Below are 21,162 nucleotides of genomic sequence, written 5' to 3'. Positions count from 1 at the left end.
TGTGTGTGTGTGTGTGTGTGTGTGTGTGTGTGTGTGTGTGTGTGTATAACTATATGAGTGAGTGAGACAGAGAGACAGACACACACACAAGGTCTTCAAGGCTTACAATGCAGTTGCTGATATGACTGTAACATCAAAGAAATGATTAATAATATGGAGTAGATAATTGTTAAGTAAGTGGTATAATGGGACTGCAGGAGTTCTCAGAAAGAGCAATCATGTTTGCTGGGGGGTGGGGGGGACTTGTCAGGCAAGGTGCTTCCAGAAAGATAAGGGATTTGAGGTGGACCTTGAAGAGAAGAAAGGCTCTTGATAAGAAGGCGGAAAGGGCATGAGCAAACACAGGTGACATTAATATCAAAGAAGAGAAAGAAATCACGCCTTAAAAGGTAGGACTGGACCAGACTTGAACAGCCTTGAAAGTAAAAGTTCTTGTAGGAGTGGGAGGGGCAGAAAGATTTCTGAACATAGAACTTACAGGGTTCAGAACAGGTTAATTTAACAAATGCCTTCTGGGACACTACCATGTGCAGGCACTGGATGAATAACTGAAGAGGTACTTGCCTTTGGTGGGGAACTAACTTCAGTCTGGGAGATGAGTTGGCCTTGAGGTGACAAGGGGCAGGTTTGTAAGACCTGCTGAAGGAAGAACCAGCAGGGCCCAGCGAATGACTCCTCCAGGACATGGAGACAAAGACAGCAGAGAGAATTCTTCAAAGTATAAATTTAGGCAGCTGGAAGAATGGAAGAGTAAAAGGAAGCTAGTTGAGGGGGAGAGATGCAGAGCTGGTTTTAGAACTGTTGAACCTGAGGTTAACTACATCTGTGTCCAGTGGGCATTTATATGAATCTGGGGTTGGAGAGGCAATAGTTGAAGATACAGCGTAGGGGCCTTCCCAGTGGACAAGTTGGGGGGCTGAGTAAGATTCCTCTGGGAAGGAGCATGATGAGAGAAACAAACGGAATGTCAAACTGACCATGGGCGTCCCACACTAGGAGGTGATGGCGGGCGGGAGTGATCAAAGAAAAAAACAATGCCAAGGAGGGAAAAGTTGGGGGAAGTGTTGGAGCTTCAAATGGGAGAGGGTTGTCAACAATAAAAAATGCTACAAATCAACTATGTGGGCTGAGCACAGAAATAATATTTGTTGAATAAGTGAATGAATGAAAGGAAGAAAGCCTTTGGATTTGAGAATCAACTTTCCTCAGTCAGAAGAATGGCCAGGGTTGCCCTCAGACAAGAGGACTTAATGCTAAATTTTACGTCGTCCTCCCTATAAACACATGTTGCTTCTTGCACAAGTCATCCTGTCCACCACACAGACATCCTTCCCTGCTTCCCCCATGTTTCCCCTCATCTTCTGTCCCAGTTTCCGGAACTCAAGCAACACAAACCTTCAGTGTCAAAGGAGACAGGAAACTCCAACTAGAGTTTCTACTTCATTAACAACTCTGCCTGTGGCTCCTCTTACATAGAGGGATATGTGGCAACTGAGTGGAACAGGAGACTGCATTCTAGCCCCAGCTGTACTACTGACTAGCTGTGTGGCTGGGGACAAGCTGCTCAACCTCTCTGGATCTGGGCTTTTCATAGACAAGAGAAGGTAGGTCTATCTGGACTCTAGACAAGTTTCGAAGGTCTCTTTCAGCTCTAAAGTCTAAGATTTTATCATTCTCAGAAGGCCCTCGCAACACCCTCAGAGAAGGAAGTGAAGTGAGTACAAGACCCGGGGAAACGACCGCCAGACCTCTTACCCAGGCGAAGCGCCAGGATAGGAGGAGTGTACCCAGAAAGTGAGAAGGAGCTGCCGGCCCTCGCGGATCACCAGGGAGCAGATCCCATTCCCAAGGCTGGGAAGGATCCCAACAACCCGAGTGCGATTCCCACCCCGCACCCCACATTTCCTAGACTCTCAGACGACCGGGAGGCTCTAAAAAGCCCTGCGGGAAAAATAAAGATTTCTTTCCCAGAGTCCTGCGCTGCTTTTGCAAGTCGGATTCCGGCAGACACGATCTGCAGCCCGATAATGACACAGTCTTTGGAAGGAGCGACTGTTCTCGTTACGCTCGCTCCGAGTTCTGGGGACGCCTGGCCGCCGGCGCCGTGCCCCGACGGGCGGGCGTCCGACCCCGGCACCGCTGACGGGCCAGCGGCGCCCCCGCCCAGGGCTCTCCTCCCCGCCGCCGGCCCAGCTGCGGTCTGCAAACATTTCCTGCCCCCGCCCCCACCCCCACCCGTAGCTTCCCAGTTGGAGCCAGTTGGGCTCGCAGCCGGGTCAGCGCTCGCGGTTGCCCCAACTCGGCTCCCCCGGCCCGCGGGGCTGGGCAGGGGGACCCCGTCTGGCTCCGGAGCAGCCATGGGGGAAACCCAGGCTCCAGGAGCCGTGGGAGGTCGCTCGGGAAGCCCAAGTCTCGGGCAAGAAGGAGGACAACTGGCGGGGCGCCGACGACCCTGCTCCCTTCCCTGTCGTTACCTGCTCGCTTGCGGGGGTGTCCTGGGGCGGTCGGCCTCTCCCGGCGCTGTCTCCCCACGCAGTTGCCCATGCTGGCTCCTCAGCCGGGCCCCATGCACCGGAGGCGGCGTGGTGGTCGGCTGCTCCGCGCTCCTGCCCCGGACGGCGGCGTCCCGGGTCAACGGCTCCTGCCGCCCGGCATCCGGAGCTCCCCGATCTCCCCCGGGGACGTGCTCTACTCCTGCACCGGCTTCGCCACAAACTTTGCGGGCGAGGGGAGAGAGGGAGGTGGCCGACTACCCAGCACAGTCCCAGGTGGCCGGGCCAGGGGGGCCCGCGACGGTGCCCGGCCGGAGACCAGCTCCGCTGGAGGGGCGGAGAGAGGGGGCGGGCACCGCCGCAGCTACTCCCGGTTCGCTCGGGGCTCCCAGCTGGGGCCGGCCCCCCGGAGCCTGTCACTCACCTGCCTAACCCCGCCCCAGCCCGGCCCCGCTCCCTGCCATCGGCTCTCGGTGCCCGCGCCGGCGGCACCGCCCCCCCCAGGTGCGCATGTGACCGGCGACACCGCCCCCTTGGGCCGGCCTGGTTTTCTCATTGGTTTCCCCCAGGGTGCGTACCGCCCCTCGACCCCACCCAGCCAGGTGCCCGCCCCACCGCCAGTCTCCCAGGGAGCTGGGCTGGGAATTATTCGCCCTCAAAGGCCCCCGGCTGCGTGCCCAGCAGCCGCCCTCCCTCCCTGAGCCACCGCCCCGACTCCAGGCCCCGCCCCTTGGGGAGGGACCGTCCCATCCCTCCCTGGAACTGCCTGGCCTGGAGCCGGCAGGCACGTAATCCAAAGAGCGCCCCGCCCCCTCAGCTTTCGCCAGGCAATTGGCTCAGGAGGCGCGTGCGCGGAGAGGCCCGTCCCGTGCCACCTCCCACTTTCCCTCCCACGGTCTCCAGTTCGCGTCATGGCCGCCGCCGCCGCTCTGGAGGCGGTGGCGCCTACGGGCGCCCTGTGGGGCCTCGTGCAAGACTTCGTCATGGGTCAGCAGGAGGGCCCCGCTGACCAAGTGGCTGCAGGTACGGCCGACGGCGCCGCACGGCTTCCGCTTGGGGGCCTCCAGGAGGGAGCGGCCTCAGCACAGGCGCCGGGCGGGAAGGGAGTGAGGGACAGCGGTGACTTTGAGAGATTGGTCCGGGGCTGGTTGTGAGCACCGCGTGCTTAAGAGCCATAACAAATTGCGAGTCGCTTGCAGTCTTCCTTAAAGCGCCTTTACGCCCCTTGTCTCGGTTTTTAGCCATTCTGTGCGCCGGCCGGGGTTAGGAGATTAATTACCATTTCACAGATGAGGAAACAGGCCCAGCGAGGGCAAGAGACTCTCAGATCAGGCCGGTGGGGGAGCTGGGACTCGGACCCAGGTCCTGCAGTTCAGAATCACGGGCTCACGCCGCAAAAGCACGTTGTTTCTAGGAAGTTGATGTGACAAGAAGCATCTTCATTGGCATCAGCTCCAGTCGCGTGGCATGCTGGGAGTGGCCGGGCGGCCGGATATCTGACTGGCTGTAGTTGGAGAGAGGAGGAGAGAAACCAGTCTAGGGGGAGTCTGAGAAGTTCTGCGTATCTTCCTTAAGGCTTTCCCTCCGTTTCTTGGTAAAGTTCTTGATTAATTTGCTTTGTGACTTTTTAACGTGGAGTTTGTTTTTATCTTTTCCCCAGAACTCCACTTTCCTGCTTTTGATCAGTTTAGGGATCTCTTAGTTCTGACTTATCTAAGATTTGAATAAAACAAATTACAGATTTCCTTGGAATTCTGAGACTTCATTCTTTTAGAAAAAAAAAAATCTAAAAAGTTATTGAATGTTAGGAGGCCTTCAGACCTTGTGTTTAAGTAATAGAATACAAAATAATCTTGTCAGTACAGATGATTTTTGTCTCTATTTTTGGAAATTTTGCGTGTTTGGGGAGAAGTAAAGGATACATTTCCCTTGAAAACTGAACATATTCACTTTTATAATATGTGAGAAATGAATAATGTGAATCTGCCGGAAGTATAATACTTTGATCCTTAGCAATATTTCAATTTAATTCAATCCTTCCACCATTATTGAACACATTATTCTTCAAACATGATGCAAAGTAATAGGGATATAAATACAAATTACGCTAGATCTGTGCCTGCCAGGGACTTACAATGTAGTGGGAGAGACTGCCATGCAAACGGATAGTACACCATGAAAAGGGCTGTAAGAGGTATGTGCAGGGTGACATGGAAGCATCAAGGAGCAAGTAAATGGCTGATGTAGCCTTTCCACTAAGTTAACTTCTTAACAGCTTTGTGCAGTATAGTGTGTCGTCAGTGCTTATGATTAACAACTACAGTGTATTATCAATGTCATTTTCCCCAATGTTTTATTATGAAAATTTTCAAACATACAGCAAAGTCCAAGTAATTTTTTCATAAGAAAAACACACATACACCCACCACCTAGATTCTACCATTAACATTTTAATATAATTTGCTTTATCATGTATCTATCCATCATTTAAATTGCAGATAGCAGTACACTTCCCTCTAACTGCTTTGGTATGCATATCATTAACTAGGGTTTGTTTATAGTTTATTTTGGTGTAAAATTTGTATTCAGTGAAGTGTACAAATCTTAAGCATACATTCACTGATTTTGAAAAATGCTTACACCTACCCGCTATCAAGGTAAAGAACATTACTATAAAAAGTGTTATTTGTAACTATTTTTTCACATTTATACATTATGAACACAGTAATTTAGGGTTCTTCAAATTCAGAACACACTTGAGAAGTCAGCATGAATAGACTGCCAAGTTCTTATAAATATTTTTGTAGAATTTATATTTTTTATGCCTGAAAAAAAAGTGGCCTAAACTGTTGTCTAGTTTAAATTTAGCTCAGCTAAGACTATAACACTAGCCCTGTTGTAATTTAGCTCTCCTGATTAGGAAAGGAGGTTGGTAATAACAGATAACTAACAGAGGGGTAATAACAGATAAGGTTGAAAAGGTTTGGTGGGGTTAGATGATGCCTAACCTTGGATTCTAAACAGAGGGATTTAAACGACCTATTGTAGGTAACTGGAATCAATGTAGATCCTTGAGCAAGGGAGTCAGATAGTGAAGGTGAATTTGAGAAGGATTAAATCAGTATTCTCAATCTTAGATCACAGCCTTAGTTAGGGTTGTTGAAGGCTGACAGAGTTTTGAAGCATCCCCAGAATAAGATGTGCTTTCTAATCCTCCAGCCTAAGTCAAGCTTTGTTAGTGCTGAAGGGACCAGCTTTCTATTCAGCCACTCATAGCAGCAGCCTCTCCTACAAATTGTAACTGCAGAAGGAACGTCCTGTGATCACAAAGGCAGCTACCACCAACTTTGTTTTGCACCTGGGTTCCTGATGACAGTAGGTGTCAGATGTAAAGGTGCAAATGATGGAAGAGAAATGACCTGGCAGCCTAAGAGTTAAAGGCTACTCAGCCAGGCATTCAATGTCTACCACTCCCCTCCTGGATCTTTAGTTCCAGGCAGCCACGTTGATTTGCTGTTCCCTTGAGTGCTTTGCTTCCCAGATCCCTCCACTGGCTCCATCTAATTAAAGTTAGGCCTGGGATTAAAGGCCCAGCTTGAGTGCTCACTGCCTGCCCCCAAGTGTCTCCTGATTACTCCAGCCAGACATCATCTCACAGTTCAGAATCTTTGTGGTACTTATTTCTCAACCACTCATACTTATTCGCAGACTGTTTAGTAGCTACTTCTGTACACATCTCCACATCCTACCTGCCTGTTTCTACCACCATAGTCTCCTGGAGACTAGCATAAGTAGGTGGTATAAATGAATGGAATAAAAGATGCTGAAGGAAGAATCTGGAATTTGAGGGCTAATTAGTTATAGGGCTTGGAGGAGAGGGAGGACTCGAAGATGACCTCCAGCTTTTGAGCCTGAAGATGAGCAAAAGAAAAGTACTAGGTCCAAAAATTGGGAAGGGAGCTGATTTTGAACATGTTGGATTTATAGGTGATGGATATAAATTTTCTTCCTCTTGGTTATTTGGATTTGCCTTCATTTCAGTCTTTATTGTATTTTCCTACATTTGTAATTCCATGAGGAGACCACTATTCTTGAAACCAGAAAACTGTTAAAGAAAAGTAAAATATAGTTCTGAGAAATGTCTGTGGCATTCTCAGCAGAAAGGGCATTTTGAGAGCTTGATTGGAACTTAGCCCTGATTGGGATTTTTCTCTCTCCTGTTCCTTCACATCCTCCCCCCTCTCCCCTTCCCCCTTGGCTGCTACTCCAGATTCTCAAGAGGCTGCAATTCCATCAGACAGAGGTCTGATTGTGCATTCTGTGTCAGTGCTCATATAAATACTCCTTTGACGACTCCTCAGTGCCCCACACGGACTGGTGCCCTGCTGAGGAAAGAGTGGGTATTTAGCAGGTGCTAGTAGGTCCATTTTTAGAGAACAAATCTTGGACACATTGGAAAAACTTAGACCAACCTATATAGGGAAAGGAACTTACATTTATTTTTCTTATGCCAGTGAGACTACTCCTAGAAAATTAACTTTTTATTAGCTTCTTTCATCCCTAGAGTCCAATTGCATAATTAACAGTACTTCGGGGTATTTTTCATTTGGAAGAACTTGTATTGTTAAGAGAACTAATCACTTAAAGTTAGTGATGGATGGTCCCATACACCCAAGAATTTTACTCCTTTCCTATGTTACCCCAGGCTCTGTTTATGTCACTGTGGTAACACTGAACTTGTTGTTCTTTGATTGTTTTAAGCGTCTTTCTGCCCCAACAGACTGGGCTCCTTAAAAGCTCCCTGTCTATATTTCTCTCTCCAGTCCTAACACAGTAATTGATTTGTAATAGGTATTCAATAAATGTTGAGTGGATAAATGAAACCAAACGTACATGACAATTTTTTTTTTTTTAAGACACCAGTTGTACTTGAACATTTGGGTTTTGTTTTTTTGTTTTTTTAATTTTTGGCTGTGTTGGGTCTTAGTTTCTGTGCGAGGGCTGTCTCTAGTTGCGGCAAGTGGGGGCCACTCTTCATCGCGGTGCGCGGGCCTCTCACTATCGCGGCCTCTCTTGTTGCGGAGCAGAGGCTCCAGATGCGCAGGCTCAGTAGTTGTGGCTCACGGGCCTAGTTGCTCCGCGGCATGTGGGATCCTCCCAGACCAGGGCTCGAACCCATGTCCCCTGCATTAGCAGGCAGATTCTCAACCACTGCGCCACCAGGGAAGCCCGACAGTTTTTTTAAAGAATGATTCAAGGAACGTGTAAGAGGGAGTAATTCTGTTTTGGGAATCAAGGAAGGCTTCACAGAAGAGTTGCCATTTGAGCTGGGTCTTGAGGAGTTGAAGTTCCTCAGACTGACAAGGGCAGGAAAGAGGCATTCCAAACCAAGGGAATGTGTTTCCAGACTTAAGGATATGGAAGAGCTTGACATGTTGAGATTTCATGCGACTGAATGATAGGAGTTATGATCAAAGGTGAGGCTGGAGCGGATTGAGGGCTAAATCGTAAATGACATCAAGCCAAGGAGTCAGGTCTTAGGCAATGAGGGGCAAAGGGAGATTGGTGAGCAGGGAAGTAATTGTGCATTTTCGATAGATTAGGGATGGATCAAAAGGCTTTTTTTTTTTTTAATTGAGATAAAATTCACCACTGTAACCATTTAAATGTACAAATAAGTGGCTTTTAGTATATTCACAATGTTCTACAACTACCACCACTATCTAAAAATTACAGAACATTTTCATTACACTAAAAAGTTGAAGGCTATTTTGACAGCTGTCCCTATATAGTCTGGTTATAAGGGATGAAAAGGAAAAGACGAAAATTTGAAAGACATTTCTAAGATAGGCTCAACAGAACTAGAATAAGATGTTAGATTTAGTCACCTTTGTGAAAACATCTTCAAAATACTGATTCTAGTTCTTTGCCACCTTATTTGCCATTTTCCTTACTCTTATTTACTGTTGCAATAGCTTTATTATTTCTTCATTTTTTCCTAATTTTGTATGACTTTTGTACTTCACTTTTATGTTTGTGCTGCATTAATTCAAGATGGATTCTTTGTGAAAGTATGAAGACTAAAGGGCTTTGCCAGGAGAATTCACCCATATACTGGGATTCAAGAAATCACATGCAAATGGGTGTTTCTTTGTAATTGTAAAGCAGCCAGTTTCATAATGATGTATACTGAATGCTGAAGAACTCTTTTTCATTTATAAAATTTGAGGCAACCTATAGGAGTGAGACTGACTAGTAGAGAGTGTGAGGGAAACTTTCTCTGGTGGTAGAAATATTCTATATCTTGATTGGGGTGTTGGTTACTCTGGGTGTACTTTTGTTAAAACTAATCAAATTATACGTTCACTGTGCATTCCACTGTATGTAAATTATACCTCAATTTTTTTTTTTAATGAAAAAATTAGAGGTGACTGAGTGAGGCCTAGTAGTCAGGTACTTTGTCTTAACAGCACTTGAGGTACTTCCGAAGAGAGTCCCTAGCCCAGCATCCACAGAGGACTTTGATGGTGTTGCTGAAGAAGGATGGTTCAGTTCAGTTCAGTAACAGTTACCAGTCCCCTGTGGCTTCCTATGTGCTAACACCCTTGTGGCCGCTACTGAAATTATTTTTTAGATGGGTTTTTCAGCAGAGTTTCCTGGGTTCTGTCCAGGAGGTTCCAGCAAAGTACCCTTTTCCACCCTCCCAAATGGTGCAACTTTGTAACCCAGAAATGGGTGTCTCTCTTCAGTACTGACGTTAAGGAATTGGGTGTAGAACAACTGTCAGTGCCTTGATTTGTCCTTTTAGTCTAGCTGCTGCCCCTTCCCCCACCCCACAGCTTGCGCATTTTTTCTCTTGGCTCTTTCTCAGGAGCAGGGGCAGCACTGGGCCTTCCACATCCTGGCACGAGTAAGGCTAAGAGTGCCTGATGTCTAAATTGGTGCCAGTCACGAGCTATGAATCCCAACTAGAGCACTCCCTTCCTCAGTCAGATTGGACTTCTTACTCTAGTACCAGATTGCGCCTCAGCTCAGTTCACAGCTATTGTTCAGAGACCACAGACTTCAGGGGGACTGGAAGTTTAGGAGTTTTCTCAAGCCTGTTTTTCACCTAGCCAAAGTCTGGTGTTGGCGAGAGCTGACTAATTAGGTCTTGCATTTAGAGGTAGGTGGGTTGGGGACCCAGAACAGGCTGCGAAAGTATTCCCTGATTGCCACACCTTATTGATCTAAAACTCCTCTATGTTAATCAAACGCTTAGGAAGATCGCTAACCTTTTGCTCTTTGTTTCTCCTTTGAAAATTTATCCCAAGATGATTCTGTTAGATCTATGTGAATTACCATTGTGCTGTTAAAATTGCATTTTCGAAAATAAGTAATACACTCACATGGTGCAACATTCAAAAGGTGCAAAAGGATCCACAGTGAGAAGTCTCCCTTCCATCCCAAGATGGCATGGAGACTGTGACAAATGAATTTACTATATTACTAGTGTATGATATATCCTTGCTAAAGGGGGTGGGGGGAAAAGCTGATCTAAGTGACTTTGGAAAACAATATTTTGTCTGGAGACTATAAGGCTAAAGACAAAACTGTACATAAGTACTGTACTCTGCTTATAAATTTGTTTCTCACAGAGGCTGACAATTCTGAAAGTAGTTTATTAGCTACACTAGTGTTGAAAAGAATAATAAGTGGTATAATAGATAATGGGAACCAGGTTTCTCACTGTCAGAGAAGTAAATTACACATAAGCAAGGGGGAAGGCTAGAATGAACCCTGGGGCACTAGATTAGAGAAGAGACTAATATGATCTTATGTTTAGTTTAATATATATGGGTAGATACAGACATAATGATAATATGTGTGTATACATGGGTTAGAATACGTACATATATTTCCCAGCTCTCTCTGCTGAAGAGGGCCTAGAAGCAGTGACACCCCAATAGCAATGAGTACAGTTTCACCCAGATCTTGGTTTTTAATACCATTCTCCAATAAAAGGAACCAGGGCTTCTTGGAGAAAAGGCTGATTCACGGGTTGGGGCAGGGAAATTACAAGATGAGCCTGTAGTATTTTGTAGTGCCAGAAAGTAAGAAAGCACTTAAAAAAATAAAAGGATGGGGCATGTCAAAGGGACACTGGTGCCAACCTAAAAAAGCTCCCCATGGCCAAAGATAGAAAATTTGAGCAACAAAATAACCTAGTATTGGATTATAACCCAAGGCATAACATAAATATACATGAGCTTATGCTGATGTAAACAACTGAATAAATGAAGGAAAGAGAAGAGATGAATCTTCCTTAGAATAACTCCAAATAACATAGATAGATAAATACTCTCCTTCTAGGAAATGAAGCTTAATCTCCCCTTTCCCCTTGACTGTGGACTGGACTTAGTGACTCCCTTCCAAAGGAAAGAGTGTGGGGAAAGAAAAAATAGTAACAGTGTGTATAGTGCAGAGACCTGCTGACACTACCTTAACCAAGTGATCAAAATTAAAATCACCAGTGATAAGTCACGTTGATATACTGTACCAATGATATGATGTGATGAGAAAGGCACTTCACCTCTATGCTATTCTTTCTCCAAATCCATAACCCCAGGCTAAACATGAGGAAAACATCAAAGAAACCCATATCAAGGGACATTCTATAAAGTACTTCTTAATTTTTTTTAAAAAATTAATTAATTTATTTACTTATTTTTGGCTGTGTTGGGTCTTCGTTTCTGTGAGAGGGCTTTCTCTAGTTGTGGCAAGCTGGGGCCACTCTTCATCGCGGTGCGCGGGCCTCTCACTCTTACGGCCTCTCTTGTTGCGGAGCAGAGGCTCCAGACGCGCAGGCTCAGTAGTTGTGGCTCACGGGCCCAGTTGCTCCGCGGCATGTGGGATCTTCCCAGACCAGGGCTCGAACCCGTGTCCCCTGCATTGGCAGGCAGATTCTCAACCACTGCGCCACCAGGGAAGCCCAGTACTTCTTTAAAATACCAAGGTCATGAAAAGCAAGGAAGACTGAGAAACTTTCACAGACTAGAGGAGACTAAGGATTCATGATGGCTAGTTGCAGTGTGGTGTCCTTAATTGGATCCTGAAACAGGAAAATTACATTAGTGGAAAAACTGGTAAAATCTGAATAAAGTCTGGAGTTTAATTAAAAGTAATATACAAATGCTAATCTCTATTAGTTTCGACAGATGTACTATGTAAGATGGTAACATTCAGGGAAACTGGGTGAGGGGTATACAGGAACTCTATACTGTCTTTACAACCTTTTTTTAAATCTAAAATTATTCCAAAGTGTAAAACATTTTTTTAAGCCTACCTCTCAACCCCCAGCTAACCGCCTCCCTCCGTAGAGACAACCAGTGTTACTAATTCCTTTCATCTTCTAGAGATAGAAATAAATACAAATAGAAATAATTCTCCCTCCCTTTAAAAACAATGCTATGCACATACTATATACTATTTATGTACACTCTATTTATGTTCTGCTTTTAAATCTTGTCCCATTATCAGTATAAATATATAGGTTCCTTAGTCTTTTTTCAATTTTTTTCCTAAGTAGTTACAGAGAATTCCATTATGGATGTACTATAACTTATTTAACTTTGTTTCTTTCTTTTTTTTTTTTTGAATTTTATTTATTTATTGTTTATACAGCAGGTTCTTATTAGTTATCTATTTTATACATATTAGTGTATATATGTCAATCCCAGTCTCCCAATTCATCCCACCACCACCACCACCCTCCCCACCACTTTCCCCCCTTGGTGTCCATAGGTTTGTTCTCTACATCTGTGTCTATTTCTGCCTTGCAAACCGGTTCATCTGTACCATTTTTCTAGATTCCACATATATGCGTCAATATATGATATTTGTTTTTCTCTTTCTGACTTACTTCACTCTGTATGACAGTCTCTAGGTCCATCCACCTCTCTACAGATGACCCAGTTTCGTTCCTTTCTATGGCTGAGTAATATTCCATTGTATATATGTGCCACGTCTTTATCCATTCGTCTGTCGATGGACACTTAGGTTGCTTCCATGTCCCGGCCATTTGTTGTTTGCAGTCATTTGCTATTATAAATCATTCTGAAATGAAAAAACTTGTACATGCATTATTTTGCACTTTTACAAGTATATAGGATAAATTCTGAGAAGATTCCCTGGGTTAAAGCCTACGTACATTTGTAATTTAAAAAGTATTTTCAAATTGCCCTCCATAGGGACTTCTCTGGTGGTCTAGTGGTTAAAACTCTGCACTTCCACTGCAGGGGGCGCAGGTTCAGTCCCTGGTCAAGCAGTTAAAATCCTCCATGCCCCACAGGCGCGGCCAAAAAAAGGGGGGGGGGGTGCTCCATAAAAGGGCTGTACCAATTTTTACTCCACCTACAGTGTTTAAGAGTACCTTAATTCCATGCACCATCACCAAACATAAGCGTGATACAAAATGTTTGATCTTCGCCAATCTAGTATGTTAAAAACCAACGTTTTGGGGAGTTGAATTTGCATTCCTGTTGTTAATATGGTTGAGCATCTTCTGTTTTTGCCCATTTTTAAATTGGTTGTTGGTCTTTTTTCTCAATGACTTGTGGAAGTGCTTTTTATATTGGTAAAATAGCCCTTTGTTATAAGAATTGCAAATATTTTTTCCCAGTTTGTCTTATGATGTTTGTTTGTTTTTGCCTTGCAGAAAATCCTTTTTTTTTTTTTAATGTAGCTGATTTTAACCAATCTTTTCTTTTATGGCTAAATATAACTATGTTATACTTAGAAATGTTCTCTTGTGTTTTTTTCTTTAATCCATTTGAAATTTACTTTGGTGAAAGATTCAGAGCCATTGGTATTTTTGTTTGTTTGTTTGTTTCAAATATTTACCCAATCATGCCAACACCATATATTGAATAGTCTGTTTTTCATTAATTGAAATATGATTTTTAAAATCTCATGTATTTGTGTCTCTTTCTGGATTTTGTATTCTATTTCTGTACCATTGATTTCCTTGAATATGAACTCATACTACACTGGTTATTTTTTGTTTTTTACTTTTATTATGGAAAACAGAAAGTATATTCAAAACTATACAGTATTTTAATTACTGTGACTTTATAACAATCTTTTACTATCTAGAAGAACTGCCTTCCTTCCCTCCCTCATTACTCTTTTTCAGAGTTTGCCTGTCTAATTATGTACTATTTTTTACACAGTAACTTTCTCACTGGTTCTTTAAAGTTTTCACCATTCAGATATTCACATTTTTATATATATTTTTTTTCTTTTTTTTTTTTTGACTGCGTTGGGTCTTTGTTGCTGCGTGCCGGCTTTCTCTAGTTGTGGCGAGCAGGGGCTACTCTTCGTTGCAGTGCGTGGGCTTCTCATTGCGGTGGCTTCTCTTGTTGTGGAGCACAGGCTCTAGGCGCGTGGGCTACAGTAGTTGCAGCACGTGGGCTCAGTAGTTGTGGCACGCAGGCTGTAGAGCGCACGGGCTTCAGTAGTTTTGGCGCATCGGCTCAGTAGTTGTGGCTCTTAGGCTCTGGAGTGCAGGCTCAGTAGTTGTGGCACACGGGTTCAGTTGCTCCACGGCATGTGGGACCTTCCCGGAGCAGGGATTGAACCTGTGTCCCCTGCACTGGCAGGCAGATTCTTAACCACTGAGCCACCAGGGAAGTCCCCAGATATTCACATTTTTTGTTAAGTTTATATCTAGGTATTTTTCTCTCTCTTTCTCTCTTTTTAAATTTTTATTTGTCGCTATTGTAAATAGGCTCCTTTTTCCTTTATATAATTTTTCAGGCTATTGTATGTGTGTATGTGAAAGTTCTTAATTTCATATTAATTTTGTACCTAGCCACCCTAATGAATTATTTCGTTTGTAGTATTTTTTTCATTTATGTCTCTTGGATTTTCTAGATAAACAGGTTACCTGCAAATGATATATTGACTTTCTTTTCAGTTTTTATACTTGGAGCTGCATATTTGAAGTGTTACAGAAATGCCTCTCATGTAGGAGAGGCCCTTGGCAAGCACGGCGGGCCCCATGGTGTAAGCCCTAGGGTAGGCAAAAACATTGGTAATTAGAGCCATTGAACCCTGGGATGGAGTTTTATTTTTGTTTTTTCAGATTTCTTTTTCTTCTTTCCTTTAGATGTGAAATCTGGAAACTATACGGTGTTACAAGTGGTGGAAGCCCTTGGGTAAGAGCCTCTGCTCTAGAATACCCGTCTCCAGCCCTGGCGCTGCACTCTGAAAAAGTTATTTTGTCCTGAATTTCTCCTACTGTAGCCCAACACCCTCCTCCCCCTCCCATATCAGTACCTCAGGCTAAGCCAGTGTTTCTCCTGAAAAATGATTCTTGCCACCTGACTGAGGCCCCTAAGGAAGTGTTGGGAACACTGCCTGTGGGTCACATTGGCTCCTGGGTCAGCCCACCGGTTTAGGCTGAGATGGGTGGTTGAAAGCCATCAACTGTTAGTTAATTAGAGCTGGGATTTCTCTTCTGCTTCTTTAGACCCACCCTCCCCCATAGGATTCTAGTCAGCCTGCATCTGACTCAGACCTGCTGTGAGCCCAGCCTGGGGAGTGGTCAAGAGGCTGACCTTGCACCAGGTTCCCCACTATAGGAAAAGGCTTGGAAAAACAGCTGGAATACCACTGTTACCACCAGATATTCCAAGCTCCAGAGGAACTATATGCTTGTAGTCTAATGTCTGCTTTCCTCATATTTCGTACTTGGTAGACCATTTAAATTGACAAGTCTTAGTAGCGAAGGTTGCTAACTGTCATGGCTAGCATGTCTTCTAAAACAGAAAAAACTAGAAAATTGGGGAGAGGGTGGGGGAGTAGGTCACCATTATGCATTTTTCCCACATAAGAGACCTTTTGGCCTTTCTACTCATGTTGTTGTGGCCTTCGTCCATTTTTTTTTAAATAACAGCTTTATCGAGATACAATTTATCTATCATAAAGTTCACCATTTTAAAGTGTGTATTCACAGATTTGTACGACCCTTATCACGGTCAATTTTAAGACATTTTCATCACCCCAAAAAGAAACCCCATGCCCATTAGCAATCACTCCCCATTTCTTTCTCTTCCTAGCCCCTGGCAACCACTAATCTACTCTGTCTCTGTGGATTTGCCTATGCTGAAAATTTCATATAAATGGAATTATACAGTAATATGTAACCTTTGTGATTGGCTTCTTTCACTTAGCATAATGTTTTCAAAGTTCATCCCTGTTGTAGCATGTATCAGTACTTCATTTCTTGCTGAACAATATTCTGTTATATGGATATACCACATTTTGTTTAACCATTCATCAGTTGAGGGATATCTGAGTTGTTTCCACATTTTGGCTTTTCTGAGTAATGCTGCTATGAGAATTTGTGTGCCTTGGTCCATTTTTAAATGCACAGTTTTTTACTTCTACCTTTCTGTAAGTTCCTATCCTAAGGATCCCGTCAAGAGTGAGCTTCTTTTTGCCCCATTACCCCTAGCTATAGATACTCTTAACCCTGAGGTTACACTCATGTATCCTGGCCAGTTCTCCTTCAGAAGTCTTCTACCTCCTGCATTTACTTAGATTCCTTCTGGTATGTCTAAATGTAATCCCTGTGATTTGTTTTGAAGATAAATCACCTCCTTGTTGCTTCAGCCTAGGTCCTCCCATATCAATAATCCTAAATAGTTAAAACCTTTACTCTGACCATCTTAACTTTGTAAACTTCCAATTATAAAGACCATAATGGTCTTCCAGTTATAAAGACGATATGGTCCCTAAGACTATAGTGGTTGCTTTAACAGTGATATATTTATTCTCCTCCTGTTTTGGTAGAAGCTGCAGCTGCCAATCATCTCTTGAGCCCTGTGGTTAGCTGCTAAGCTGTGTTTCAGAGGAATGTCACAGTTGTATGAGAAGGAGTAAGCCCCATGCCCAGTCAGTGCCTGGAGATGGACACTTCTGTTGGCTGTGGTGTCACATATGCCTCTAATGATGCCAGGTCATTCTGGGGATTGGCCTTAGTGTTGTCTGTAATGCTAAGCACCTCCAGAATACCTTCCTGGGCTGGCTTCCATGCCCAGGGGGTGAGTGTGACTAATTGCGAAATATTTACTTCAAAAGTTTGAACTGGGTAATGTCAGGCTGTCTCTATCTTACTTTACCCCAGGTCCTCTCTAGAGAATCCAGAACCCCGAACTCGGGCACGAGGAATCCAGCTTTTGTCACAGGTGCTACTGCAGTGTCACTCCTTGCTCCTGGAGAAGGAAGGTACTGGCATCGCTAGTAGGAGTGCTGAGCCAAGGCCTTGCTTGTCTATTCAAGCCAGCTTTACAGGGAGGGAGGGAGGACATAAGGTATCTATGAACTCCTAATTCAGGGTCTTCATTCCTCACTGGTATATGTGGCAGAGAAGATAAGAATTGAGACACAAGACACATGGATTTCAAATGTAGCCTTAGACAGTTTTTTTCAGTATATCTTCCCCTCTTCGTAAAATGGACAAAATAGTGTTTTATAGATGGAGTGGAAAAGTAATGAAATATCAAAGTGTTTTGAAGTCCTGAGGAAAAAAGCCAACAACTTATTTATCTTCTATAAAGCTTTATTAGCATCTAGCCATGCCCATTTATTTCCCTATTGTGTATGCTGCTTTTATGTTACAGTGGCCCAGTTGAGTAGTTTTGACATACTATGTCCTACAAGCCTAAAATATTTACTATCTGGCCCTTTGAGAAAATTTGCCAACCCAAGTTCTGTAGAAAGGCAGTTCTCGGCTTGAGAATGGGTTTGATTGTGACCTAGTGGGAATGGATAATAAAAGATGTTCACCTATTTTCCTGACAGATCAAGGAAGGCACCCTCAAATGGGAGGGCTTGGGGCATATCTCTCGGTGAAGGAGAAAATTTGTAGTGAAGCCCAAGCAGGAACAGCCCTTATAAACTTCGGGAAGGAGCAAAGCCAGTGGGCCCTCCTCCAGCCTGTGTAAACTAATGGCTGAATTTCTGGTCTGTGCAGTGGTACACTTGATCCTATTCTACGAGAACCGGCTGAAGGACCATCATCTTGTGATCCCGTCTGTCCTGCAGGGTTTGAGGGCACTTGTGAGTTCTTTTTTGTATTACATACCGTGTTTGCAGGAACCTATTTCCAGTGAATTCTCTCCTTCCCCTTAGAGGGAAAGACTTCAAGTGCTGACTAAACTAGTCTCAGCCAGCTCCACTTCTGTTTTTAGTTTGTAGAGTAAAAGTATCCTTTGGAGACTGGAATTCAAAGCCAAACTGGAAGGAGCTGCAGAGACCTAATCAACTTGAGAAAAGGGACCATGTTTCTCACTGTTAGCACTTCTTCCCAAACTTGGATGTTGTGATTCCCACTGTAGCTAAATAGCCCTGTTTTAGGCTTGTGTCTTGAAGGCTGTGCTAGAATTCCCAGAATTCCCTCTGTGCTCACACTTCTCTTCTCCCCCAGAGCCTGTGTGTGGCCCTGCCCCCAGGGCTGGCTGTCTCCGTGCTTAAAGCCATCTTCCAGGAGGTCCATGTACAGGTGAGTGATAACAGTCACCTTGGTATTCTCCTCTATCTCCCAGCCATTGACATAACTAGAATTAGATGGCAAAAAAAATTGCCTTCTAAGTTCTGAACTCTTTCAGGTCTTTGACCATGTTCACATGCTATCCCTTGCTACTGTGTAAGGAGAGTGAGGCATGCCATTATGTCTGACCTGTGTCCTCTTACACTTAAAGTAAGGCATACAGCAGACAGGTTTTGGTTATCGGTTCCACTGCTGGACTGCTGGGCAACAGCCATATCCTTTCTCTACATTTCCTCTGAGGTTCATCTTTTACTGCTGTAAAGAGAACTGTCCACTTAGAGATTGTGAAGCAGGAAGTAGTTTTGTCAGCTGAGGTATTCTTTGGGCACTTTCTTTACTTACTTCCTGTCTCTCCTACCAAGTCCCTGCCACAGGTGGACCGACACACAGTCTACAGTATCATCACCAACTTCATGCGAACCCGGGAAGAAGGTAAGAGGCAGGGCTCTCTGGAAAATCTGAAAAGTGAGCACATCTTTTTTTCCCCCCATTACCAGGACTCATTTTAGCCCAGGGGTGATATAGAAGAGCCAGTACTTTGAGAGGATGATAAAGGGAAACTGGGAGCCACTTACTCCCCAGGAAAGTAAAGAAAGGGTGGAGTTTGAGCTGATGTTTTAAATTCTTACCTCTGTAACAGTTATGTATTGTCGCACATCTTCTCTTCACTGAGAACTCTCTTGGAATAGGAAAACAGAAAGGGCCTGCTCTGGGAGGCAGGAAAGGCAGTGATAGCAGAGGGAAAACACAGGCCAGAAGAAAGCCCAGCTTTCTCTCCCATGGGACAGTAATGATCTTGTTCTCTCCTCCGCAGAGCTGAAGGGCCTAGGAGCTGATTTCACCTTTGGCTTCATCCAGGTGATGGATGGGGAAAAGGATCCCCGTAATCTTCTGGTGGCCTTCCGCATCGTCCATGACCTCATCTCCAGAGACTATAGCCTGGGTACACCCTTGTAGCCTTGAATTAGCTGGTTGGGGCTTGTCAGATGAGAGGCTTATAAGTCCTCATTCTTTCTCTGTTGCCTTAGGACCCTTTGTGGAGGAGTTGTTTGAAGTGACATCCTGTTACTTCCCTATTGATTTTACCCCTGTAAGTAGTACCTTTCATTCATTCACTCATTGAAATATTTGTTGAGTGTCTGTTATGTGCCAAGCCCAGTTCTAGGCCCTGAGGGTGCAGCGGTGAACAAAAGAAACAATCCCTGCCCTCAAGAACTTAACGTTTTAGTAAACTGGGAAATGGAAAAACATTTGCCATGGGAGGAAGGGTTCAATTCGGCAGGGATTTGGGAGACTCCTTGACACTGTATGTAGTGCTTAGAACTGCAGGATTGTATAACACGATTCATGTCCTTGAAAGTTGAAACATTTAAGTAACAGTAAGAGATTGTGGACCAAAACAAGTGGTGTTATAATTGTTCAAAGAAGACAGAGTTTAGTGTGAGCTAGAGTAGGCAGGAACTGACTTCACAGATAAGATAAGATTTCAGTTGGTTTCTGAAGGATTTGTAGGATATGATCCTGGATTCTGAGGGTGCATCTCAGGCAGTAGAAACAAATTGACTAAACAAAGATGACACAGTTGAGCATAGTGTGTACAGGAGGTGTTTGCTCTGATGCCCTAGACCTTCCTCCCACTCTGCATCTTGATTTTCCTTCTTTTTCCAAATACTCAGGGTCTCATCACTATATGGGTATGCGTGGGTATGTGTACTGCAAGCATTAGTGATTTGGAAAAAATGAAAGGAGTTGTACCACAGCATACCAAACGACATTGGAGCATTGACTCTCACTGCCTTTAAAGATACACAGCCATTTTTGCCATAGGGAATTTCTTACCAGCTTATTCTAGTTGACATCAATTGCTTGGGACCACCTCTCTGATATTCTTTTCATCTCTTTTGTAATCAGTATCACTGTTTCTTCTCAGAAGAACTTAAGCCTTTTAAATAGGGACACCTGGCTTTTAGTGTAACAATTTATGTTAGAAATATTCTTTCTGGTCTTACCAATCTGTTTTGGCCATTTGCCATCCTCATAGTGGATCACATCAGTATAAGTGATGGTTCCTATTCTGTGTGTAGGGGTCAGCAAACTTTTTCTGTTAGGGCCAGATAGTTACTATTTTAGACTTTGCAGGCCATATGGTCTCTGTTGAAACTCCTCACCTCTGCTGTTCTAGCACAAAAACGGCCATAGACACTGGAATGTGGTACAGTGGCTATATTGCAATAAAACTTTATTTATGGACGCGGAAATTTAAATTTCATATAATTTTCATGTGTCACAAGATACTATTCTTTTGATTTTTTTTCAATGACTTAAAAATGTAAAAATTCTTAACTTGGCCATACAGTCTTAACTGGTTGCTTCCTACTCTTAATGCAGAGTAGACAATCTTCCTTTACCATCATCTAGGGATTCCTTTGTCTTTTCTCTTGGATTGGTTCTCTTATCTCCTGGGTTTATGTACTTCTTATTTTATAGTTTACTCCCTCATTTTGGTGGTGCACATCCCTTATTAGCTTCCCCAGTGTGTAAAAAGAGTGAAAATTTTTAGATTTTTGTAAATCTAGAATGTCTTCATTCTTTCCTCCCACTTATTGACAATATGGGTATGAAATTGAAGGCATTGCTACATTTACCTCTAATTTTCAGTTGCTGTGAAGAAGTCTAAATTCTTTTTGATTTGCAAAACTTTATGGTCACTGTTTTTCCTCTTTTCTGGAAGCTTTTAAGTTTTGATTATTTTCCCCCAATATATTGAAAATTCACAATTATGTGCCTTAGTACGGGTCTGTTTTCATGCATTGTATTGGGTACTTGGTAGGTCCCATCAATCTGGAAACTCATGTCCTTCAGTTCTGGGAAATTTTCTTGCATTCTTTCATTGATGACTTCTTTCCCTCTGTTTTCTCTGTTCCTTCCTTTTGGAACTCCTATCAATCTTCTGTTAGACCTCTGAATCTCTTATTTTTCTTTCATATTTCTTACCTCTACCTTTTTGTTAGTTTATAAGAAAATTCTACAGTTTTATCTTTTCTATCAGTCAAAGTCCAGGCATGAAAGCAGAAG

At 43.7% G+C, this 21,162-nt stretch overlaps 3 protein-coding genes and 1 long non-coding RNA gene across 25 annotated transcripts in view; 2 read left to right on the top strand and 2 right to left on the bottom strand.

The window, feature by feature from the left end:
- The window catches only part of UBTD1 (ubiquitin domain containing 1), a 51,423-nt gene extending 48,414 nt beyond the window's left edge, over nt 1-3,009 (bottom strand). For 2 of the 9 annotated variants that reach the window (XM_082406588.1, XM_082406585.1), the window contains exon 1: nt 565-643. Coding sequence is in view for 4 of the 9 variants with exons in the window: in XM_082406577.1 (XP_082262703.1) it covers nt 565-686 (122 nt within the window). In the remaining 5 variants the exon portion in view is untranslated. Of the gene's footprint in view, nt 1-564; nt 735-2,474 lie in introns of those variants that run through there. The other 7 variants (XM_082406577.1, XM_082406581.1, XM_082406583.1 and 4 more) reach the window with 7 other exon arrangements.
- Nucleotides 744-1,972, top strand: LOC309635394. Its single transcript, XR_014248814.1, has 2 exons — nt 744-1,604; nt 1,680-1,972. It is a non-coding gene; the product is annotated as an uncharacterized lncRNA (long non-coding RNA).
- A 345-nt stretch (nt 3,010-3,354) lies between the features above and the next one.
- MMS19 (MMS19 homolog, cytosolic iron-sulfur assembly component) overlaps nt 3,355-21,162 on the top strand; it is a 32,172-nt gene continuing 14,364 nt past the window's right edge. For 2 of the 5 annotated variants that reach the window (XM_082406504.1, XM_082406503.1), the window contains exons 1-8: nt 3,358-3,515; nt 14,641-14,689; nt 16,663-16,763; nt 17,512-17,597; nt 17,965-18,039; nt 18,450-18,519; nt 18,902-19,030; nt 19,116-19,177. In XM_082406504.1, the coding sequence (XP_082262630.1) occupies nt 3,404-3,515; nt 14,641-14,689; nt 16,663-16,763; nt 17,512-17,597; nt 17,965-18,039; nt 18,450-18,519; nt 18,902-19,030; nt 19,116-19,177 (684 nt within the window). In that variant the 5' untranslated portion in view covers nt 3,358-3,403. Of the gene's footprint in view, nt 3,516-14,640; nt 14,690-16,662; nt 16,764-17,511; nt 17,598-17,964; nt 18,040-18,449; nt 18,520-18,901; nt 19,031-19,115; nt 19,178-21,162 lie in introns of all 5 variants that reach the window. The other 3 variants (XM_082406506.1, XM_082406505.1, XM_082406509.1) reach the window with 3 other exon arrangements.
- ZDHHC16 (zDHHC palmitoyltransferase 16) overlaps nt 4,827-21,162 on the bottom strand; it is a 39,839-nt gene continuing 23,503 nt past the window's right edge. For 8 of the 10 annotated variants that reach the window (XM_082406567.1, XM_082406565.1, XM_082406571.1 and 5 more), the window contains one exon: nt 4,827-12,587. The gene's annotated coding sequence lies outside the window, so the exon portion shown is untranslated. Of the gene's footprint in view, nt 12,602-21,162 lie in introns of all 10 variants that reach the window. The other 2 variants (XM_082406570.1, XM_082406568.1) reach the window with 2 other exon arrangements.

Source organism: Balaenoptera borealis, assembly GCF_965194805.1.
Source record: "Balaenoptera borealis genome assembly, chromosome: 10".
Lineage (NCBI taxonomy): Eukaryota > Metazoa > Chordata > Mammalia > Artiodactyla > Balaenopteridae > Balaenoptera > Balaenoptera borealis.
Note: the sequence above shows the minus strand (reverse complement) of the source record. Positions and strands in the feature narration are given on the sequence as shown.